The sequence below is a fragment of the Scyliorhinus canicula genome, chromosome 1 (assembly GCF_902713615.1).
Source record: "Scyliorhinus canicula chromosome 1, sScyCan1.1, whole genome shotgun sequence".
NCBI lineage: Eukaryota > Metazoa > Chordata > Chondrichthyes > Carcharhiniformes > Scyliorhinidae > Scyliorhinus > Scyliorhinus canicula.
The window spans coordinates 180,976,635-180,997,923 of record NC_052146.1 but is presented as its reverse complement, the minus strand read 5'-3'; the positions used below and the strand labels follow the sequence as shown (position 1 = coordinate 180,997,923).

General features: G+C 45.8%; 1 protein-coding gene across 11 annotated transcripts in view; it reads right to left on the bottom strand.

Annotated features, from left to right (window-relative positions):
- LOC119969669 (protein quaking) overlaps positions 1 to 21,289 on the bottom strand; it is a 659,721-nt gene that overhangs the window by 292,150 nt on the left and 346,282 nt on the right. For all 11 annotated transcript variants that reach the window (XR_005461444.1, XM_038803637.1, XM_038803646.1 and 8 more), the window contains exon 3: positions 14,614 to 14,730. Coding sequence is in view for 10 of the 11 variants with exons in the window: in XM_038803637.1 (XP_038659565.1) it covers positions 14,614 to 14,730 (117 nt within the window). In the remaining variant the exon portion in view is untranslated. The remainder of the gene's footprint in view (positions 1 to 14,613; positions 14,731 to 21,289) is intronic.

Here is a 21,289-nt window from a genome sequence, read left to right as displayed (position 1 = left end):
AGACTCGCTGGGCTGAATGGCCTCCTTCTGTACTGTAAATTCTATGGTCTATGAAGACTGTTGCCACAGAGGCCGAGATAACCAGTTTGGAATAAGCGGTCTCTTCCAGGCTTGGCAGTTATGACAAATGCTTACAGACAAGGTGAGGCAAGACATTGTTGATCTCACTGGTACAAATGGGGCCACTTTCACAGAGGTCTGTTCATGCTGAGCCAGAGTGCAATCCTGGTGGGAATTGATAGGAATGCACTGAAATGATTGTGCTGTCTTTCAGAATAGCAATATATGTGCAGAGTTCTGCCAACCTCTCCAGTGTCTACTTATTTTTTTTTAAATTTAGATTACCCAATTATTTTTTCCAATTAAGGGGCAATTTAACTTGGCCAATCCACCTACTCTGCACATTTTTGGGTTGTGGGGGTGAAACCCACGCAGACATGGGGAGAATGTGCAAACTCCAGACAGACAGTGACCCAGAGCCGGGATCGAACCTGGGACCTCAGCGCCGTGAGGCAGTTGTGCTAACCACTAGGCCACCGTGCTGCCCCCCAGTGTCTACTTATAATAGAAAGGAGGCATGCCCAGATTGCCCATGCAGCAGCTTATTAGCGAAAGAAAATGCACCAGAACTATATGGTGCAATCGAACAACCTCGTCTCGTTACTGAGAGCGTGACAAGGCCGCTAAATTTTGCGAGACTTCTTGCGAGATTTGCAACACTCGAAATGTCTCACGAGATTTAATGAGATCTTGCGAGACATCGCGATTTGGATCTTGCCGTCACGAGGTGAGATCCAAATTTACATCAGGCTCATTTAACTATGTTGGCGCTCAATTTGCCCAAGGCCCAGGAACAAAAGCCCATGCCTGGGAGACCTCGCCATGGTGGCATTTAGCACTAGCCCACGCAAACTTGGACCAAATGTAATAGCACCTGGGGGGATCTCCCAGGCCATCGGAGGCCCCCAGGTGATTGGGCTCTGGGCAGGGTGGCACTCTGGCACTTCCGCTGTCACCTGCGCATCTTGGCACTGCCAGTCTGACACTGCCACCCTGGCAGAACCACCTGGGCACTGCCAAGGTACCCATGTGCCAAGTTGGCTGTGCCAGGGATCGGGCCCATGGGTGCCCTCCCTTATGAGGTGTGGTGAGATGGGCTCCAGGACCCACTAATATGTATGTGGGGACAATTGGGGGGGGGGGGGGGGGGGTCCAGATGTCGCAACGGGAAGTCCAAGCTGATGGCTCAGCTCATCAGTGCAGGAAGCGAAGAAAGTGCGGCCTTGGTGGGGCATTCCCAACCAAGGCCAAGAAAAACGCAGGGTCCAGTTTGATAGTGGGCTGTTAACTTCACCTGCTATACTTGCCCAAAGCCGGACTGTTTTTGGGTGTTAAATTAACTACCAAGAAAGACTGAACACGCTGGGGCCCTTTTCTCTAGAATTAAAACTTTGTAAACATTTATAAAGCACTGGCTTGGCCACAACTGGAGAACTGTGCCCAATTCTGGACACCACACTTTAGGAAGGACATGAGGACTTTAGGGAGGATGCAGAAAAGATTTATGAGAGTTGCTCCAGAGATAAGGTTCTCTTAGAACAATGCTTCAGAGAAGCTGGGGCTCTTCCTCTTAGAAAAGAGGGGGTTGAGAGGAGATTTGATAGTGGTATTCAAAACATAAGGGGTCTAGACAGAGAGAAGTGTCCCATGGGAGAATAGTCAAGAACCAGAGGACAGCAATTTATGCTGCATGACAAAACTAAATGTAAATTCAGGATTTGTTATTAAATGCAGCAAATGGTTACAGTCTGTTGTTTGCCACAGGCATTCATGTCCCCATCCCTTTGATTTTAAGGAGCAGAAAATGAGGGCCGTACGAGGGAGAATGGCCAGGTGAGAGCGAATAAGGTTTTTAATGGGGAAAAGGGCATCAAAGGATGTGGAAATGATAATATGATTCAGAGGATTGGTAGCAGAGGAAATATTGTGGTGATTGGAGGATCAGAGGCTACACAGTAAGATTTTGAAAGTGCGGATGTAAATGAACTGGGAGAGGACCTTTTTCCAATAAGATGTGGAGTGATGTACAACTGATAAATTAGAAACTAAAGGGAATGTTATTGTAGAACATTCAAGTATACATCATTTGTGAAGTTAAGACTCTTAATTGTAGCAGTGGGTCAGGACTACTTTGCAGGCTGAAATATCCCAGCTCTTTCAGCTGGAAAACCTGACAGTCTCCAGCCAGCTGTTTAAACTCAATATCTTCCCATTGCTTGAGCCGGAAAATGTATATATATCCAACCTGCAAAAGCCAATAGATTTGTGTTAGGTAAACATACCAAGGAAAATGGAGCTGAGGCAGGTAAAATGGAATTGAGGCACAGATTAATCATGATCTAACTGAATGATGATAAGTTACAAGTGTATTATTTCATTATTTTCCAGAATGGCCATGTTTCTAAATAAGTCGTTAAAGTTAAATGATTGCAAGCTTCAAATTCAGCTGTTTCAAACTGTTTCAAACACTCAGTTCTCAAACAGTACACGAAGGACAAAGCAGCCTGAAAGGCCACTTTACATAGACCTGCTGCAAAATCAGTCACTTCAAATATATGTGCCTGGCATGTCAATGTTACACAGCAGTATGGATTTGTGTTATGGACCATTGTACACTGATGTTCTAACATACAATACTAGCAAGAATGCAGCACACATACTCAGACTTTTGTATCTCCTGTCTAATGGAAGAAGTTGGAAGAGAGAATAACTTGGTGGGAGGGAGTCTATGATTAGGCTTCCATTTTACAAAGGCAGCAGGAGGTGTAGACAGAGTCAATGAATGGGAGGTGGTTTTAGGAGTTGGACTGGGCTGAGTTCATGACTGTAGTTTCTTACTCTCTTGGGCCGAGCAGTTGCCATACCAGGCTGTAATGAAGCCAGATAGGATGCTTTCTATGGTAGATCTGTAAAAATTGGCAAGAGCGAGAACACGTTGATGCACATATCCTGACAATGGATTTGCAGGATCTTTCAGAGCCAGTGGCGATGGGATTTGGAGGATTTTCAGAGCCAGTGGCAATGGTACTTCTCCAGTGATCTTTAGGTGTCTGCTGTACATAGTCCATGGGCGAGATCCACCGGCTGCGTTGCATTCTCATTTGAGCGCAATGCGGCCGGTGAATGCCGTGAGAGCCCTCTCGCGGGCTTGCTGGCAATCTTCACATCTCGCAGGAGTCACCCAAGTCCCGCAAGGTGTCGGAGTCAGAATCCCGCCCACAAGGTGTGGGACAAAATGGAGCTCACTGAAGCTGGGTTTAAAGTGGCCTCGGCGATACTTTGACGAACTTACCCAGGTTCCACCAACACCGTTGAATTCACCGGCATCCCAGCGAGGCTGCAGCTGGTCGCTGTGCAGTACTGGTCCATTCAAACGTGGACCAGGCGGAACGGCACCCAGGGGTCTCCTGAGCCATCGGAGACCCCTAAGTAGTCAGAGTCAGTGCAGGGTGTCACACTGACCCTCCCCTGGTACCTGGGCATCTTGACATTACCCAGCTGGCACTTTGACACTGCAACTCTGGCACTGCCAAGGTGCCCAGGTGGCACTGCCAAGCTGGCAGGAGCACCTTGGCAGTGACAGGGTGCCAGTGCAATGATGCAATGATGCACAAATGCCAGGGTGTACTGCCAAGAATCAGGGGCAGAGGACGGCCATGCTCATCAAAGATGGGGGGGGGGGGGGGGGGGGGGGGTTTGAAGGGTGTGTGTGTGTGCAGGGCAGCTAAGTAGGTGCCTCCAGGAGGTTGGGGGATGGCGGGTGAGGATCCTGGAAGTGAGAGGGTGCTGTAAGAGGGCTTGAGGGGGGGCCTGAAGGGGGAGGATGGCTGGGGGGGGCCCACAGACCCCATAGCAGGGTTTCCTCACTTGGGGGTTGTGGCAAAAAGCCAGTGTGTCGGTGGTGGTGGTGGTGGGGGGGGGGGGGGGGGGGGGGGGGGGGTAACATTGCACATGGGTGTGGGGAACCCACAAGCTAACTTTGGGATCAGGGCACCCTTTCATGAGTTCAGCTCCCCAGTGCTAAAAAAAATTCTAAGTGTGGGCTAAACCAGTGAGAAACTCCCCAGGGCCCAAAAGAATGAAGAAGCGTCATTGAATAGCGGTGGGGAAATTGTTGGCATAGTAGGCGGGAAACTCCTGAAAATCCCACCAGAAATGAACCTACATGAGACTCCAGATCCTCAGCAATGTTGTTGACTCTTAAAATTCCCTCAGAGATTAGCAATAAATGGTGGCCAGCCAGCAACGCCCATATCCCATGAATGAATAAAAAAATAATTAAAATTTTACACATAAGAACAAAGAACAAAGAAAATTACAGCACAGGAACAGGCCCTTCGGCCCTCCCAGCCTGCGCCGATCCAGATCCTTTATCTAAACCTGTCTCCTATTTTCCAAGGTCTACTTCCCTCTGTTCCCGCCCATTCATATACCTGTCCAGATGCCTCTTAAATGATGCTATCGTGCCCGCCTCTACCACCTCCGCTGGTAAAGCGTTCCAGACATCCACCACCCTCTGCGTAAAAAACTTTCCACGCACATCTCCCTTAAACTTTCCCCCTCTCACCTTGAAATCGTGACCCCTTGTAATTGACACCCCCACTCTTGGGAAAAGCTTGTTGCTATCCACCCTGTCCATACCTCTCATAATTTTGTAGACCTCAATCAGGTCCCCCCTCAACCTCCGTCTATCCAACGAAAACAATCCTAATCTACTCAACCTTTCTTCATAGCTAGTACCCTCCATACCAGCAAAATCCTGGTGAACCTCCTCTGCACCCTCTCCAAGGCATCTACATCCTTCTGGTAATGTGGTGACCAGAACTGCACGCAGTATTCCAAATGTGGCCGAACCAAAGTCCTATACAACTGTAACATGACCTGCCAACTCTTGTACTCAATACCCCGTCCGATGAAGGCAAGCATGCTGTATGCCTTCTTGACCACTCTATCAACCTGCGTTGCCACCTTCAGGGTACAATGGACCTGAACTCCCAGATCTCTCTGTACATCAATTTTCCCCAAGACCCTTCCATTGACCATATAGTCCGCTCTTGAATTTGATCTTCCAAAATGCATCACCTCGCATTTGCCTGGATTGAACTCCATCTGCCATTTCTCTACCCAACTCTCCAATCTATCTATATTTTGTTGCATTCTCTGACAGTCCTCCTCGCTACCTGCAACTCCACCAATCTTAGTATCATCTGCAAACTTGCTAATCAGACCACCTATACCTTCCTCCAGGTCATTTATGTAGATCACAAACAACAGTGGTCCAAGCACGGATCCCTGTGGAACACCACTAGTCACCCTTCTCCATTTTGAGACACTCCCTTCCACCACTACTCTCTGTCTCCTGTTGCGCAGCCAGTTCTTTATCCATCTAGCTAGTACACCCTGAACCCCATACGACTTCACTTTTTCCATCAACCTGCCATGGGAAACCTTATCAAACGCCTTAGTAAAGTCCATGTATACAACATCTACAGCCCTTCCCTCATCAATTAACTTTGTCACTTCCTCAAAGAATTCTATTAGGTTTGTAAGACATGACCTTCCCTGCACAAAACCATGCTGCCTATCACCGATAAGTCTATTTTTTTCCAGATGTGAATAGATCCTATCCCTCAGTATCTTTAGAGCAGCACGGTAGCATGGTGGTTAGCATAAATGCTTCACAGCTCCAGGGTCCCAGGTTCGATTCCCGGCTGGGTCACTGTCTGTGTGGAGTCTGCACGTCCTCCCCGTGTGTGCGTGGGTTTCCTCCGGGTGCTCCAGTTTCCTTCCACAGTGCAAAGATGTGCGGGTTAGGTGGATTGGCCATGCTAAATTGCCCGTAGTGTCCTAAAAAGTAAGGTTAAGGGGGGGTTGCATGGTATAGGGTGGATACGTGGCTTTGAGTAGGGTGATCATTGCTCGGCACAACATCGAGGGCCGAAGGGCCTGTTCTGTGCTGTACTGTTCTATGTTCTATCTTCTCCAACAGTTTGCCTATCACTGATGTCAAGCTCACAGGTCTATAGTTCCCTGGATTATCCCTGCTACCCTTCTTAAACAAAGGGACAACATTGGCAATTCTCCAGTCCTCCGGGACCTCACCCATGCTCAAGGATGCTGCAAAGATATCTGTTAAGGCCCCAGCTATTTCGACCTTCACTTCCCTCAGTAACCTGGGATAGATCCCATCCGGTCCTGGGGACTTGGCCACCTTAATGTCTTTTAGAATACCCAAAACTTCCCCCTTCCGTATGACAACTTGACCGAGAGTATTTAAACATCCATCCCTAGCCTCAACATCCGTCTTGTCCCTCTCCTTTGTGAATACCGATGCAAAGTACTCATTAAGAATCTCACCCATTTCCTCTGAGTCCACACATAAATTCCCTCTTTTGTCTTTCAGTGTGCCAATCCTTTCTCTAGTTACCCTCTTGCTCCTTACATACGAATAAAATGCTTTGGGATTTTCCTTAACCCTGTTAGCCAAAGATATTTCATGACCCCTTTTAGCCCTCTTTATTGGCCGTTTGAGATTTGTCCTACTTTCCCGATATTCCTCCAAAGCTTCATCAGTTTTGAGTTGCCTCGATCCTATATATGCTTCCTTTTTCATCTTAGCTAGTCTCACAATTTCACCTGTCATCCATGGTTCCCTAATCTTGCCATTTCTATCTTTCATTTTCACAGGAACATGTCTGTCCTGCACTCTAATCAACCTTTCCTTAAAGACTCCCACATTTCAAATGTGGATTTACCCTTAAACAGCTGCTCCCAATCCACATTTCCTAGCTCCTGCCGAATTTTGTGATACTCTGCCTTTCCCCAATTTAGTACTCTTCCTTACAGACCCCTCTTGTCCTTGTCCATGAGTATTCTAAAACTTACGGAATTGTGATCGCTATTCCCAAAGTAATCACCGACTGAAACACCAACCACCTGGCCGGGATCATTCCCCAATACCAGGTCCAGTATGGCCCCTTTCCGAGTTGGACTATTTACATACTGCTCTAAAAAACTCTCCTGGATGCTCCTTGCAAACTTTGCTCTATCTACGCCTCCAACACTACACAAATCCCATTCAATGTTGGGGAAGTTAAAATCTCCCATCACAACCACACTATTGCTCCTACATTTTTCTATAATCTGTCTGCATATTTGTACCTCTGCTTCATGCTCGCTTTTGGGAGGCCTGTAGTAAAGTCCCAACAATGTTACTGCACCTTTCCTATTTCTCAGCTCCACCCATATTGCCTCAGTGCTCAAATCTTCCATCATGCCCTCCTTAATCACAGCTGCGATATCATCTCTGACGAGTAATGCAACTCCTCCACCCCTTCTACCTCCCTCTCTATCCCTCCTGAAGCCTCTATAACCTGGGATATTCAGTTGCCAGTCCTGCCCTTCCCTCAAACAAGTCTCAGTAATACCAATAGCATCATATTCCCAGGTACTGATCCAAGCCCCAAGTTCATCTGCCTTACCCGCTACACTTCTCGCATTAAAAAAATGCACCTCAGACCACCTTTGCGTTCATCATCTCTTCCCTGTCTACTCTTCCCCTTAGTCACATTGAGTTTATAGTCTCGTACCTTACTGGCTTTAGTTGCTGCTTCGTTACTGACCTCTAACTTCCTAATCTGGTTCCCATCCCCCTGCCACATTAGTTTAAAACCTCCCCAACAGTGTTAGCAAAAGCACCTCCTAGGACATTGGTTCCAGTCCGGCCCTGGTGTAGACCATCCGGTTTGTAATGGTCCCAACGCCCCCAGAACCGGTTCCAATGTCCCAAAAATCTGAACCGCTCCCTCCTGCACCATCTCTCAAGCTACGTATTCATTCTGACTATTCTTGAATTTCTATTCTGACTGTCCCGTGGCATTGGTAGCAATCCTGAGATTACTACCTTTGAGGTCCTACTTTTTAAACTTATCTCATAATACACTGCAATGAACTTACTGTGAAAATCCTCTCGTTATTCAGTGCCTGTTTGGCTACACCGAGGTAGAATTCAGTATGTCCAATTCACTGAACAAACATGTCATTCGGGACTTGTGGGAGGAAACTGGAGCACTCGGCGGAAACCCACACAGACACAGAGCGAATGTGCATACTCCGGAGTTAGAAGACTAATGTGGTGCTGTTGCATGATACCCATTTGTGGATTAAAGATCAGACAAGGTTACGGAAGGGCTGAGTGAGGTAAGTACTTCATTCAGATTTAACAGTAGGGCCCGGGTGGCTGTGACTTTGATTAAAATGAGAGTATCGTTTTTGGCGGCTGAGATTCTGATAGATCCGAACGGAGGTATGTAATGGTCAGTGGGTCATTGGCAGGTACCTGGGGTCTTAGTTAATTTATATGCACCAGCATATCTGTGATGATAGAGCTTTTAATAACAAGTTGCTGGCTTCTATCCCGATCTAGACTTGCACCAGCTAATCCTGGGAGGGGACAAATTGTGTACTGGACGCTCGGCTGGATAAATCGAGGCCCAGGTCTTGAGTTCTTCAGGGGTGGCAATGGCACTTCTGGCCTTTATGATGCATAGAGCACATCTGACCAGACACCCCTCCCTCTGTCCCTGGCGGGCAGGGTCCAACTGGTGAAGATGAACATCCTCCCAAGGTTTCTATATTTGTTTCAGTGTCTCCCCGTTTTCCTTCCCAAATCTTTCTTTGTGAAAGTTAATAAAATGATATCATCTTTTATTTGGGCGGGCAGGATCCCACGGATTCTTTGGGTGTTTTTGCAGAGGAACATACATAGAACAGTACAGCACAGAACAGGCCCTTCGGCCCTCGATGTTGTGCCGAGCAATGATCACCCTACTCAAACCCACGTATCCACCCTATACCCGTAACCCAACAACCCCCCCTCCTTAACCTTACTTTATAGGACACTACGGGCAATTTAGCAATGCCAATCCACCTAACCCGCACATCTTTGGACTGTGGGAGGAAACCAGGGCACCCGGAGGAAACCCACGCACACACGGGGAGGACGTGCGTGTCTTATGGACAGGGAAAGGCAATCGGGGGCATAGTGAAAAATGAAAATCGCTTATTGTCACAAGTAGGCTTCAAATGAAGTTACTGTGAAAAGCCCCATGTCGCCACATTCCGGCGCCTGTTCGGGGAGGCTGGTACGGGAATTGAATCATGCTGTTGGCCTGCCTTGGTCTGCTTTCAAAGCCAGCGATTTAGCCCTGTGCTAAACCAGCCTCGCTAGTGTTGCCCAATCTGTTATTTTGTTATTGGGCGGTGAACATAGAAAAGGTACAGGGGTGATTTGAGGGTACAGAGTGGTTTGAGGGTACAGAGACAATAAGGGGCAGATCATAGAAGATCAGTGGTTTGAGGGTACAGAGACAATAAAGGACAGATCAAAGAATTTACAGTGCAGGAGGCGGCCACATGGCACATCGTGTCTACACCGGCCCTTACAAAGAGCACCCCACTCAAGCTCAAGCCCATATATTTACTCTATCCCCGTAACCCTCACTTAACCTTTTTGGACACTAAGGACAATTTAGCCTGGCCAATCCACCTAACCCGTACATCTTTGGACTGTGGGAGGAAACCGGAGCACCCGGAGGAAACCCATGCTGACACTGGGAGAACGTGCAGACTCCGCACAGATAGTGACCCAAGCCGGGAATCGAACCTGGGTCCCTGGCGCTGTGAAGCAACAATGCTAATCACTGTGCTACCATGCCTCTTACATCAATTTTTCCATTATAAATTATTTTTAAAAAATTAAATTTAGAGTACCCAATTCATTTTTTCCAATTAAGGGACAATTTACCATGGCTAATCCACTTTGGGTTGTGGGAGCGAAACCCACGCAAACACAGGGAGAATGTACAAACTTGACATGGACGGTGACCCAGAGCCGGGATCGAACCTGGGTTCTCGACCTCGTGAGGCCGCAGTGCTAACCACTGCGCCGCCCCTAAATTAGATGTCTACAATGGATATTACCTCTATAAACTTGCCACATATGCTTTCTTAGGAAAAACGGAGCAGGAGTCGGCCATTCAGCCCATTGGGCCTGCTCTGCCAGTCAATACTGGGCAGCACGGTAGCACAGTAGTTAGCACTGTTGCTTCACAGCTCCAGGGTCTCGGGTTCGATTCCTGGCTTGGGTCACTGCATGGTGTCTGCACATTCTCCCTGTGTCTGCATGGGTTTCCTTCGGGTGCTCTGGTTTCACCCACAAGTTCCCAAAAACACGCTGTTAGGTAATTTGGACATTCTGAATTCTCCCTGTGTACCCGAACATGCGCCGGAGTGTGACGGCTAGTGGAGTTTTACAGCGTTAATGTTAGCCAACTTGTGACAATAAAGATTTTTTAAAAATCCATTTCAATATCTTTTTCCCACGCTATCCCCATATCCCTTTATGTCATTGTTATTTAGAAAGCAATCAGTCTCTGCTTTCAAAATCTTCAATGACTGAGCTTCCACAGCTCTCCAGAACTCTAAAAATTTACAACCCTCAAGAGTAAAAAAAAATTCTCCTTATCTTGGTCCTAATTGGCTTCCCCCTTAATTTGAAATTGTGCCCCCCTCATTCAGGGCTCTCCAACTAGAATGAACATCTTACCTGTATCTAACCTGGCCCTTTATGTATTTTGTAGGTTTCAATAAGATCTTTTCACTCGTCAAAACTCTGGAGAATACAGGCCAAGTTTCCCCAAGCTCTGGTTGGACTGTCCTGCAAACCCACAAATATGCCTGGTGAGCCTTTGTTGCACTCCCTCTATGGCAATAATATCCTCCTACGGTAAGTGAACCAAACTGCACGCAGTACTCCAGATACACCTAACAAAGGTTTTATGTAACTGAAGACTTGTCAGTGGTGAGCCATAGGGTCTCAGTTTTACATCTCCCAACTTGTGGGTTTCCTCCGGGTGCTCCGGTTTCCTCTCACAGTCCAAAGATGTGCAGTTTAGGTGGATTGGCCATGCTAAATTTCCCTTAGGTGTCCAAAATCGTTGGGTGGATTACTGGGTTATGGGAACAAGGTGGGGGTGTGGGCACCCGGAGGAAACCCACGCAGGCACGGAGAGAAAGTGCAAACTCCACACAGACTGTCACCTGAGGCCGGAATTGAACCTGGGACCCTGGTGCTGTGAGACAGCAGTGCTAACCACTGTGCCACCGTGCTTTCCCTGTTATTGGCCCACATAAAGATCAAAACCATCAAATTTAGTCTCAGACTTCAAAACTGTTTAATCCTAGCATCAGCCCTTAGCTTTCATTATAAGATGGTCTTGAATTTGTACAACATGACCATATCACAGCCACTGAAGTACTCCTGGACTGTAATCCCTGTTATAATGTAGGAAATAGAACATAGAACATAGAACAGTACAGCACAGAACAGGCCCTTCGGCCCTCGATGTTGTGCCGAGCAATGATCACCCTACTTTAACCCGTATACCCAACAATCCCCCCCATTAACCTTACACTACGGGCAATTTAGCATGGCCAATCCACCTAACCCGCACATCTTTGGACTGTGGGAGGAAACCGGAGCACCCGGAGGAAACCCACGCACACACGGGGAGGACGTGCAGACTCCACACAGACAGTGACCCAGCCGGGAATCGAACCTGGGACCCTGGAGCTGTGAAGCATTGATGCTAACCACCATGCTACCGTGAGGCCCCAATATGCCAATGTGGTACCAATATGCACACAGCAACCTCCCACAAACAGCAATGTAATAACGACCATATAATCTTTTTGCGATGTTAATTAAAATATACATATTGGCTAGGGCACCTGTGACAACTTCCCTACTCCTCATTAAAATTATGTCGTGGTATATATTTTACATTCACCCGAGAGAATGGATGGGGCCTCAGTTTAACATCTCTTCTGAAAGATTACATCACTGACAGTGCAGCACTCCCTCAGTGTCCACCTTGATTACTGTGCTCAAAACCTGGTGTGTGATTTGAACCCAGAACCTTCTGACTCAGCAAGAGGGTTGAAAGTTTCGCCTTCATAATAACTGCTAATGTTTAAGGGTCCTTAAAATATCCTGGAAAATTTCACTGGACATGCAGTACCAATATTAATAAGGAATAAATGCTCTCAGTTCCGAGTGCAAAATAATTGTGCTGACCAATAATTGAATAAGTAATCGTAGAATGGTTTCAGCACAGAAGGTAGCCATTTGGCCCTTCATGTCCATGCCAGCTCTCTACAAGAGCAGTTCAGCTAGCTCAATTTCCCAATCCTTTCTACATGGCCCTGCAATTATTTTCTCTTCACGTAATTTATTAAAACACTATTTTTATCAAGTTTCTCTCATCAGATAATTATCTGATTTCCATTGGAACCCACGATTGAATCTACCTCCACCACATATTCTGGCAGTACATTCAAGATCCTAAATACTGGTTGGGTCAAAAAAAGTGTTCCCTTGTATCACCTTTGGTTCTTTTGCCATTCACCTTAAAATCGGAGACATCTGCTTCCTGCATTTTCACCAATGGTATCAGCTTCTTCCCATCTATTCCTCCGTGATTTTGAACACCTCTATCAAATCTCCTTTCCATCTTCTTCTCTGTGAGAACAACCCCCGCTGCTCCAATATAACCACATAACCCAAGTCCCTCACCCCTTGAGCCATTCTCATCAATCATTTCTGTACCTTCCTGAATGTCTTTGCATCCTTCCTTACCCAGAATTGGACACGTACTCCACTTGAGGCCAACCAGTGTTTTACAAAGATTCATGAAGGTTTATGAAGTTGGTTTTGTACCCTATGCCTCTAGTTATGAACCCAGAGTGCCATATGCCTTATTTACAACTTTCTGAACCCGTCTTGCCACCTTCAATGATTTGGGTGTATACACCTAGATCCCTCTGCTCCTTTTAAAATTGTATTATTTATTCTATATTGCCTCCCTATCGCTCCTTCACACTCTCTGCATTAAATTTTATCGGCCATTGGTTGCCCATTCCACCAGCCTGTGTGCCCACTTGAAGTCTATCACTATCCTCCTTACAGTTTCGCATTATATCCAAATTTTGAAATTGTGTCCTGCAGATCAAGTTTAGATCATTATCATAGATCAAGAATAACAGTGGTCCTCTAACCAAATCGAAGGAAATTTTATACCTTTCTCCAGTTCAAAAAACACCCATAAACTAACTTAAATCAGTAAGAAGTCTTACAACACCAGGTTAAAGTCCAACATGTTTGTTTCAAACACTAGCTTTCGGAGCACTGCTCCTTCCTCAGGTGAATGCGGCATCTCCACATCATAACTTAAATCAAGTAAATGACCTAAACTATTGTCTCAAATCATTCTATTTTACACTTTTAAATAAATCTACAAAGAGCTCAACTTATTTAAGTGCATTGTTCTTATTTATATCCCAATTAGAACTAACAATAATTCCACTGCTTTCTATTCATGGACTACTTTTTAAATTTTAATCATCTGACCTTTTATTTTTGCATTTCAAACTGTGTGAGCAGCATATCAGTTATTATAAATGGGAACCAATGATTTTGCAAAGCAGATGCCCCAGTAGCGTTTAAATTTAAACAATTTGCTGATAAACCTAACCACATAAACAAAATAGTCTGATTTATATAACCATTGCAGTAAAGCCTTTATGGAATTCAGGTAGTCACACAAAACAAACATCATTGGACCAATAAACTGGTTTAAACACATCTTGTTTGTAAATAATACAGGGCAAGAATTTTTTTTTGGTTCATAATATCGTGCCCATGTGGCTCATCAAAACAATTCATTATGCACCATGCACATTATCCATCATCACTGATTCTATCAACTTATCCATTCTGCATAACCACAACTTCAACAATAAGGGTTTAACTTTTTCTCTGACCGCAAGATAAATGAGCAAAATTTCCAGGATAGCAATTTGTCATTCAACCTTGATGAGTTGGATATTTTCACAGCATCAGCTAGATCTTCAAACGTATCCTTATACGTTCAATCCCTTCTTAAATATTCAAACTATTCAAATAATATCATGTGATTTAATAGAGGATGACATGGCTTGTTCCCACTTTCTATCCATAATAAACAAATTGATTACAGCAACCTTAGCTTTCAAAATTACATAATGAATGCAAAATACTCTAGAGGAGCATCGAAGCTGCCCTTCTAATCAGGTGACAAGATAGACAAGTATTTAGTGGACCAGTTGAACTGTATTGCTAGTCTCTTCTCCAAGCTCAAGTTCAATATATTCAATAGTGAATAAACATCCCAACTGCAGCAAAAAATCGAAGTGGTAGCTTGATCTGGTACACAGCCTTAATCAGCAAGGCAGTGTTGAACACAACATATAACATTAAGTCTCATAGATTGAGCTATTTGTTCCACTTCGAGAAATATTCCATTTTGGGGCAAGTACAAGGAGTTATCCTGAAACCAAATGAAGAATTATTTTTCTGAGATTAGAGTTTACTGGAATACTGTTCCAGAATTAGTGTGTGTACATGTGGACTGAGGAAAAAGCTAATTCAAAACCATCCAGTTACATCAGGCTCACCTTCTTCTTGTCCCTCATTGAACCCTTTCCTCGTACCATAATCTTGCATCCTGTCTCTGCTTCCAGTTGTTTTGCTGTTAGCCCCCTGGGTCCAAGAATTCTTCCCACAAAGTTGAACTAGTTAAGAGAGAAAAAAAAGTCCTTTAAATGAGTCATTTGTATCAGTGAGAAAGAGTGTTTAATTGATAAACATTTTTTAAAATCTCTTTTTATTAACAAACAACCACATATTTTACACCTTGAACACTGGATTCTGGAAAAAGAGCACTTTGAAATAATTCAGATCTGCAGCTGTATAATAGGTTGAATATACGGAGTGAATTACTCACTCTTCCAACTTCTTCCATCGGGACAGGAGATACAAAGGTCTGCGAACACGCACAAACAGATTCAAAAACAGCTTCTTCCCCACTTACTAGACTCCTAAATGACCCTCCTATGGACTGCCCTGATTAATACTACACTCCTTTTTGCTTCACCCGATGCCGGTGTCTATGCATTTACATTGTGTACCTTGTGTTTCCCTATTATGTATTTTCTTTCTATTTCATTTCCTTTTCATGTACTAAATGATCTGTTTGAACTGTTCGCAGAAAAGTACTTTTCACTGTACCTTGGTACACATGACAACAAACAAATCCAATCCAACTCAATGTGGAATTATTATGGAGGGTATCATGGGCACGATTCAGTCCATTTTTGGCGCATTTGGCAGGGAGTTTCATGACGGCTGCATTGACGAGATTGCGGCCCATATTCAACAGTACTTAGTGCCAAAAATGAGCCCTCACAAGATTCTCAACATTACTGGCTCCCTCGCCATCTGATTCGCCCGACTTGCACCTCAGGAGCTCTCCGCAATCAAGAGGGAGCTGCTTTTAAACGCTCCCTCACCACTTACTGCCAGTCAACACACAAGCATTGCAGTGCGCAGACCTGCTCCTCGCTTTGGGGATGCCGACCTCAAGGCTTCTCGACGCTGTGGATCAGAGGCAGGGCACCCTGTCCCCCTCAAGGGAGGATTCGAGGCCTCACACTCTCTGAGGAATGGGCCCTGGAAATTGCGGGTTGCCCGCGGAGAGAGCAGTCACCAGCAGAGTTTTGCCTGTGCCAGTGAGGTGCCTGCCCCTTCACCCAGATGACCTGTCTCAAGTGAGTTCTTCATGTCTAACAATCATTCCCTCTCACTGACTACATGCCCATTGTCTCGCAGGATCACCACCTGATGAGGCTGGGCTATCTTCCCCATCACCCAAAAGAACATCAAAGTGCTCCGAGAAGACCCTAAATATAAAAATAATAGATAATCTTTATCGTCACAAGTGGGCTTACATTAACACTGCAATGAAGTTACTGTGAAAAGCCGCTAGTCGCCACATTCCGCCGCCTGTTCGGGTACACAGAGGGAGAATTCAGAATTTTCAGCTGGTATGGGAATTGAACCCGCTCTGCTGGCCTTGTTCACAAACCAGCTGTCTGCCACTGAGCTAAACCAGTCGCTGATACCAATGAGGCATCACAGCTATCACCCACACCTTCCACTTACGCAGAGGCACACACCTCAGTGGGCGACATTAGTGGACAGGCTTCAGGGACACAATCTGGTGAGCACTTGTTGCTGATGTACATCAGATGAAGGCAGAACATCCAAGGGAGACAGCAGTTAGATGTCTGCTGGATCCCAGGTCATAGCTGGGTCCCAGCCAGATGCCAAGTCTCTGGACAAGGTTGTCCTAGAGCTGATACACATGATAGGACACAGCCGTGAGATGCAGGAGGGGGTGTCAGCGACATTCCAGTGACTGGAAGGTTGATTGTAGGAGTCCAAAGGCTGCAGGAGATGGTGCTGGCATTGCATGGCACCGAGGCCAACACTGCTGAGAAGGTGACCACAGTGGAAAACCTGGAACACAACGTCCGCATCTTGAGTGAACGTGTCAAAGGCGCAGCTCAGCCTGTGATGACCATGCCTGAGAGCCTCGACGTCAAGTCCCAGTCACTGAGGGTCATGTCCCAGATGCAGGTTGGATCTGCAGAGCATAGCCCAGCCACTAAGCAGCATCGCTGAGGGTGTCAACACCATTGTCTGTTGTGCAGACAAAGGGGAGCCTCCAACTCTGGCAGGACCAGATAACTCAGAGGCATCTGGAGCTCACTCTAGCTGCTCCTCCATCTCATGGAGCTCCCAGGATCTCATGGGCACCGCCAGGGTGGAGAAAGCACTAGAGTCCAACCTGGGGCTCACCAGCAAGAATACTGCGGTCTCCATTTCTTCCAAATCCCCCCTCCTGCCACTGGCACATTTTAGGGGCAGCAGGCATATATAGGAGGGCATGGCAACGCCGGTGACACTGGTTAGTCGGATGCCGTCAGCACCCCCCTGCCCCTCCCTGACTCCAGGCCCTCCAGAGGACATCCACAAAGGGCAGTAAAGTCACAGGGCACAGATAGCAGCAGACTGCCTCCACCTCTGATGTGCATCGTGGGGACACACTTAGATATAGTAGTGGATCACAGAGGAAGATCAAGTAGAGTGAGGATCACTGAGTGGGCACTGCATGAGGTGTGGGGAGCACTATCTGTAGCTAGTGGGAATGGAAATCTGTCACAGTGAAATGTTCACTATTAAAATACATCACAGGGGACTTACGATGGCAGCATGTAGAGAGAGGTCATGCACTAGGTAGCTCCCCCGAGGTACTTGCTTTTTTGGTCTCTTTTGCCCTGTTTCTGGAGTGCTTTGGTGGAAATATCCGATCCAACTGAAGGTACAAGGAGCCTATTTCGGAAAAATGCCAATTTGGGGGCAGCAGGGTAGCATGGTGGTTAGCATAAATGCTTCACAGCTCCAGGGTCCCAGGTTCGATTCCCGGCTGGGTCACTGTCTGTGTGGAGTCTGCACGTCCTCCCCCTGTGTGCGTGGGTTTCCTCCGGGTGCTCCGGTTTCCTCCCACAGTCCAAAGATGTGCGGGTTAGGTGGATTGGCCATGCTAAATTGGCCGTAGTGTCCTAATAAAAAAAAGTAAGGTTAAGGGGGGGTTGTTGGGTTACGGGTATAGGGTGGATACGTGGGTTTGAGTAGGGTGATCATGGCTCGGCACAACATTGAGGGCCGAAGGGCCTGTTCTGTGCTGTACTGTTCTATGTACTGTTCTATGTTAAAGGCTGGAGGCAAGAAGCCTGCGAATGAAAATTCGTCGACAGACTCGAAGGCTTCGTGTGGTTCCTCTGTAGAGAAAATGGCAGAGGCAGCTCCAGTGGCTGCGACCACTATTTCACGGCAGACATGCTTATTGGTGTACTGGCAAAAGTTTGATATGCAATTTAAGAGACAGTGGAAGGTGATGTCAGAAACCCTTCGAAAGTCGATCAACTTTGAAAGTCGATCAAGGAGGCTCTGGGTCCCATCTGAGAAACGTTGGAAAAGACTTTGGAGACGGTGAAGGAGCAGGGCGAGGTGTTGAAGGGTGTGAATGCCTCACTGGAGGCCGAGATCAGAGTCTGAGGGCTAAGTTTGAGAACAGTTCGAGGAAGCAGAAACTCTGTGTCGTGGGATTGCCGGAGGATGTGGAGGGCCCAAAATCCCACTGGATATTTTTCATAGATGTTTGGGAAGATGATGGGGGAGGGGGGGACTCCCAACACCTCCAGAGCTAGGCAGGATCTATCGAACATCCCAGCAGAAGCCTCAATCAACTGATCCACTATGGGTAGTCATTATTCGATTTCATAGCTTTCGGGAGGAGGAGTGGGTCGTGAAGCGGGTCAAGCAACACGAGATTGGAAGTGGGAGAATTTAACAGGACATCGGAGTGGAACTGGCGAGGAAGCAGATGGCCTTCAATAAAACGAAGGCCGCATTGTACAAGAACAGAGTTTGGTTTCGGGTTGTGTAGCTGGCGAGGCTGCAGGTTAATTAGGAGATAAAAGACTATTATTTCAATACCTCATTGGCAACTGCCTCTATGGTGCTGATGCTCCTCGAGTTCATGCACACTGGTCAGGCATCAACGGTTGCTGGACATGCAGTTCACTCATCCTCTTCTGAGGCAAGGAACATGTGCCTTCGAGGAGGCTCTTGAGAGGTGAGGAGTGTGAAGTGCTCTCATAACTAACAAGGCTAATTCCTCATTTGAAATAGCCTTCAGCTGTGAAGCTAGAGGCTGTTCACAATTAAAAGGAGTGAAATTCACTTTCAGGAGAGAAGCCGCAGCAGGACTCTGTCCTGCAAGAGTCTGGTGGGACAGAAAAGTGGAAGCTATGGTTGCCCCTTTAATGGATCTCCACAATATTTAAAGATAGCTTGAAGGTCTCACAGATCCAAAGCTCCTCATCTCCACCAGTCCAGGGGCGACCCCCGACCTGGAACCCTTCAGCCCCCGACCAAGTCCCGCCCCCAACACTGGGGCAGCAGCTCTGAATGCCCTTGAGCTGCATGCCGGAAAATGCAAAGGGCAATTCAGCTCCACACTTCCCCTTCGTAGTCATTGTGCCAGCTTCACGTTTTGAAAAGCTGTACTAAACGACCCACATGATCTCCCGCTGGGGAGTCAGGCAATTCCTGAAAGGCCGCTGCATTAGACTTCAATCTTGTTAATGAGATTGCAATTCATGAAAATTAGGTTTAAATATATTCTCGCCATTTTTGGACATAATCTAGAACTCACCATCGCGAGCAAGCTGGGTGAATTGCAATTTTATCCCCTCCCACTATTCACCCGGTGTGCCCCGATCCACACCGAGCGCAGCCCAGTCACTGAATCGCATCCATATAACAATAGTTAACTGAAATGAGTCGACATAGCTTTGCAAGCCTAATTTAAAATAAAACTACATAATTTGATTCAACTTGGCCTTAAACAGAATTATCCAACAATTTCTGAAGAATTAAAAATCTTACATTAGTACATATTTCCTGTTTGCAACTTTCTGCGATCATGTTTTTGTCACACATTTTGTGTCACCATTTCTTCCATCACATGGTTTCTCTATAAACTGGTCACTCTGACTTTGTGAGAAGCTGATGACCAGATTGCGCATCATTTAAAATACTTCCAAATATAATTTTCATCTGCCAATTTTCCCCTTTGAAAGCTAAAATAGAATGCAAGTTGGCGGGTTAAGGGAAAGAATAACTGGAGGGTTAGGTGCAATAAGGAGGGAAGGATATGGAAGTTGAGTGGAATGCAATAGTGGTGGATGGGAGAAAGCAGGGTGTATAATGGGTAGATGGACTTTCTGTTGAACCAAAAATATAGCTGCGGAAAGTCACATGATTACAGTATTGATCCTTTATTCTGGATGCTGCCAACAGGGATTACATGAACAAGAGAATCCTCCCTCTCATCATTGTAGAAACACCTAATTAGAAGGACATTCTAATCACTAAACTGGTAGGTTTACAGTTCAAAACTTATTATGCCTGCAGTTATTAACAGATCCACCCCACACCTGGGGCAGTCCAAATCCATTTCAAAAGTGGACCATTGAGGGGAAAATGTATACCATTTACATCTTCATAAGTTTGCCCTTCCAGCGGAGTCAGAGGGCCTGCCAAGACAATGGCTTCCCGGCTCAAGAATCTCAATTTGGATAATAATGCTATCAAAAGCTAAAGGCATTATCAGCCCTGAAACTGAGGGACTGGGGATATATGCCATAACCTACTTTAAAAATCATTCAAAAACACTGCTGCCGATGAACTGATAAGAGAGGATAAAGTAGTTAATTTTCACTCCCCTCTTTCCATAACACACCTTTCCTCTGGGGTCAATTTTTTAACCTCCTCTCATCTGTACACCTTCTCGGATTCCCTTCTCAACAGCGAAACTTCTCTGGTCCTTTTCATCACCATTTAATAAATATGAGAACCATGCTGAATATAGAAAGCTCAGGGTGGAAATGAAAAAGGAAATACGAGACACAAAGCGAGGTTATGAAAGACCGACAGCTAACATGAAAGGGAATCCAAAAAGTCTTCCATCGCCATTAAAATAAACAGCATAGTAAAGTGAGGGTCAATTAGTGACCATGTGTGGAAGCAGAGGACATGACTGAAATATTACATGAGTATTTTGCACTTGCCTTTATCAAGAAAGGTGATCCTGCAAAAGTTAAAGTGAATGAGCAGGTAGTTGAGATACTGCGTGACTTAAAAATTGATAAAGAGGAGGTATGAGAAAGCCTAGATGTACTTAAATGATAAATTACCAGGACTGGATAAAATGCATCCAGGATGCTGATGGAAGCAAGGATGTAAATTGTGTAGGTACTGGTCATAATTTTCCAATCCTCCTACAGTATTGTGCCAGAATATCAGAGAATTGTAAATGTTACACTTTTGTCCAAGAAAGGTTGCAAGGATAAACAAAGCAACTACAGGCCAATCTGTATAATCATTGTTTCTGGGAAAGGTTTTAGAAATTTACAGTCACTTGGTGACAAGAGTAGAGCAAGTAAGGAAAGCCAATATGGAATATTTGAAGGCAAATTGTGTTTAGCCAATTGAGTTACTTGATGAGGTAGCAGAAAGGGTTGATACGGTTATATGGACTTTCAAAAAGTGTTTGCCACGTAATAGGCCAGCCAGGTAAGTAGAAGCCAGTGGAATAAAAGGGATAGTAGCATCATGGATAAAAACTTGAATGAGTGAAGGGAAACAGAGCACAGCAGCAAA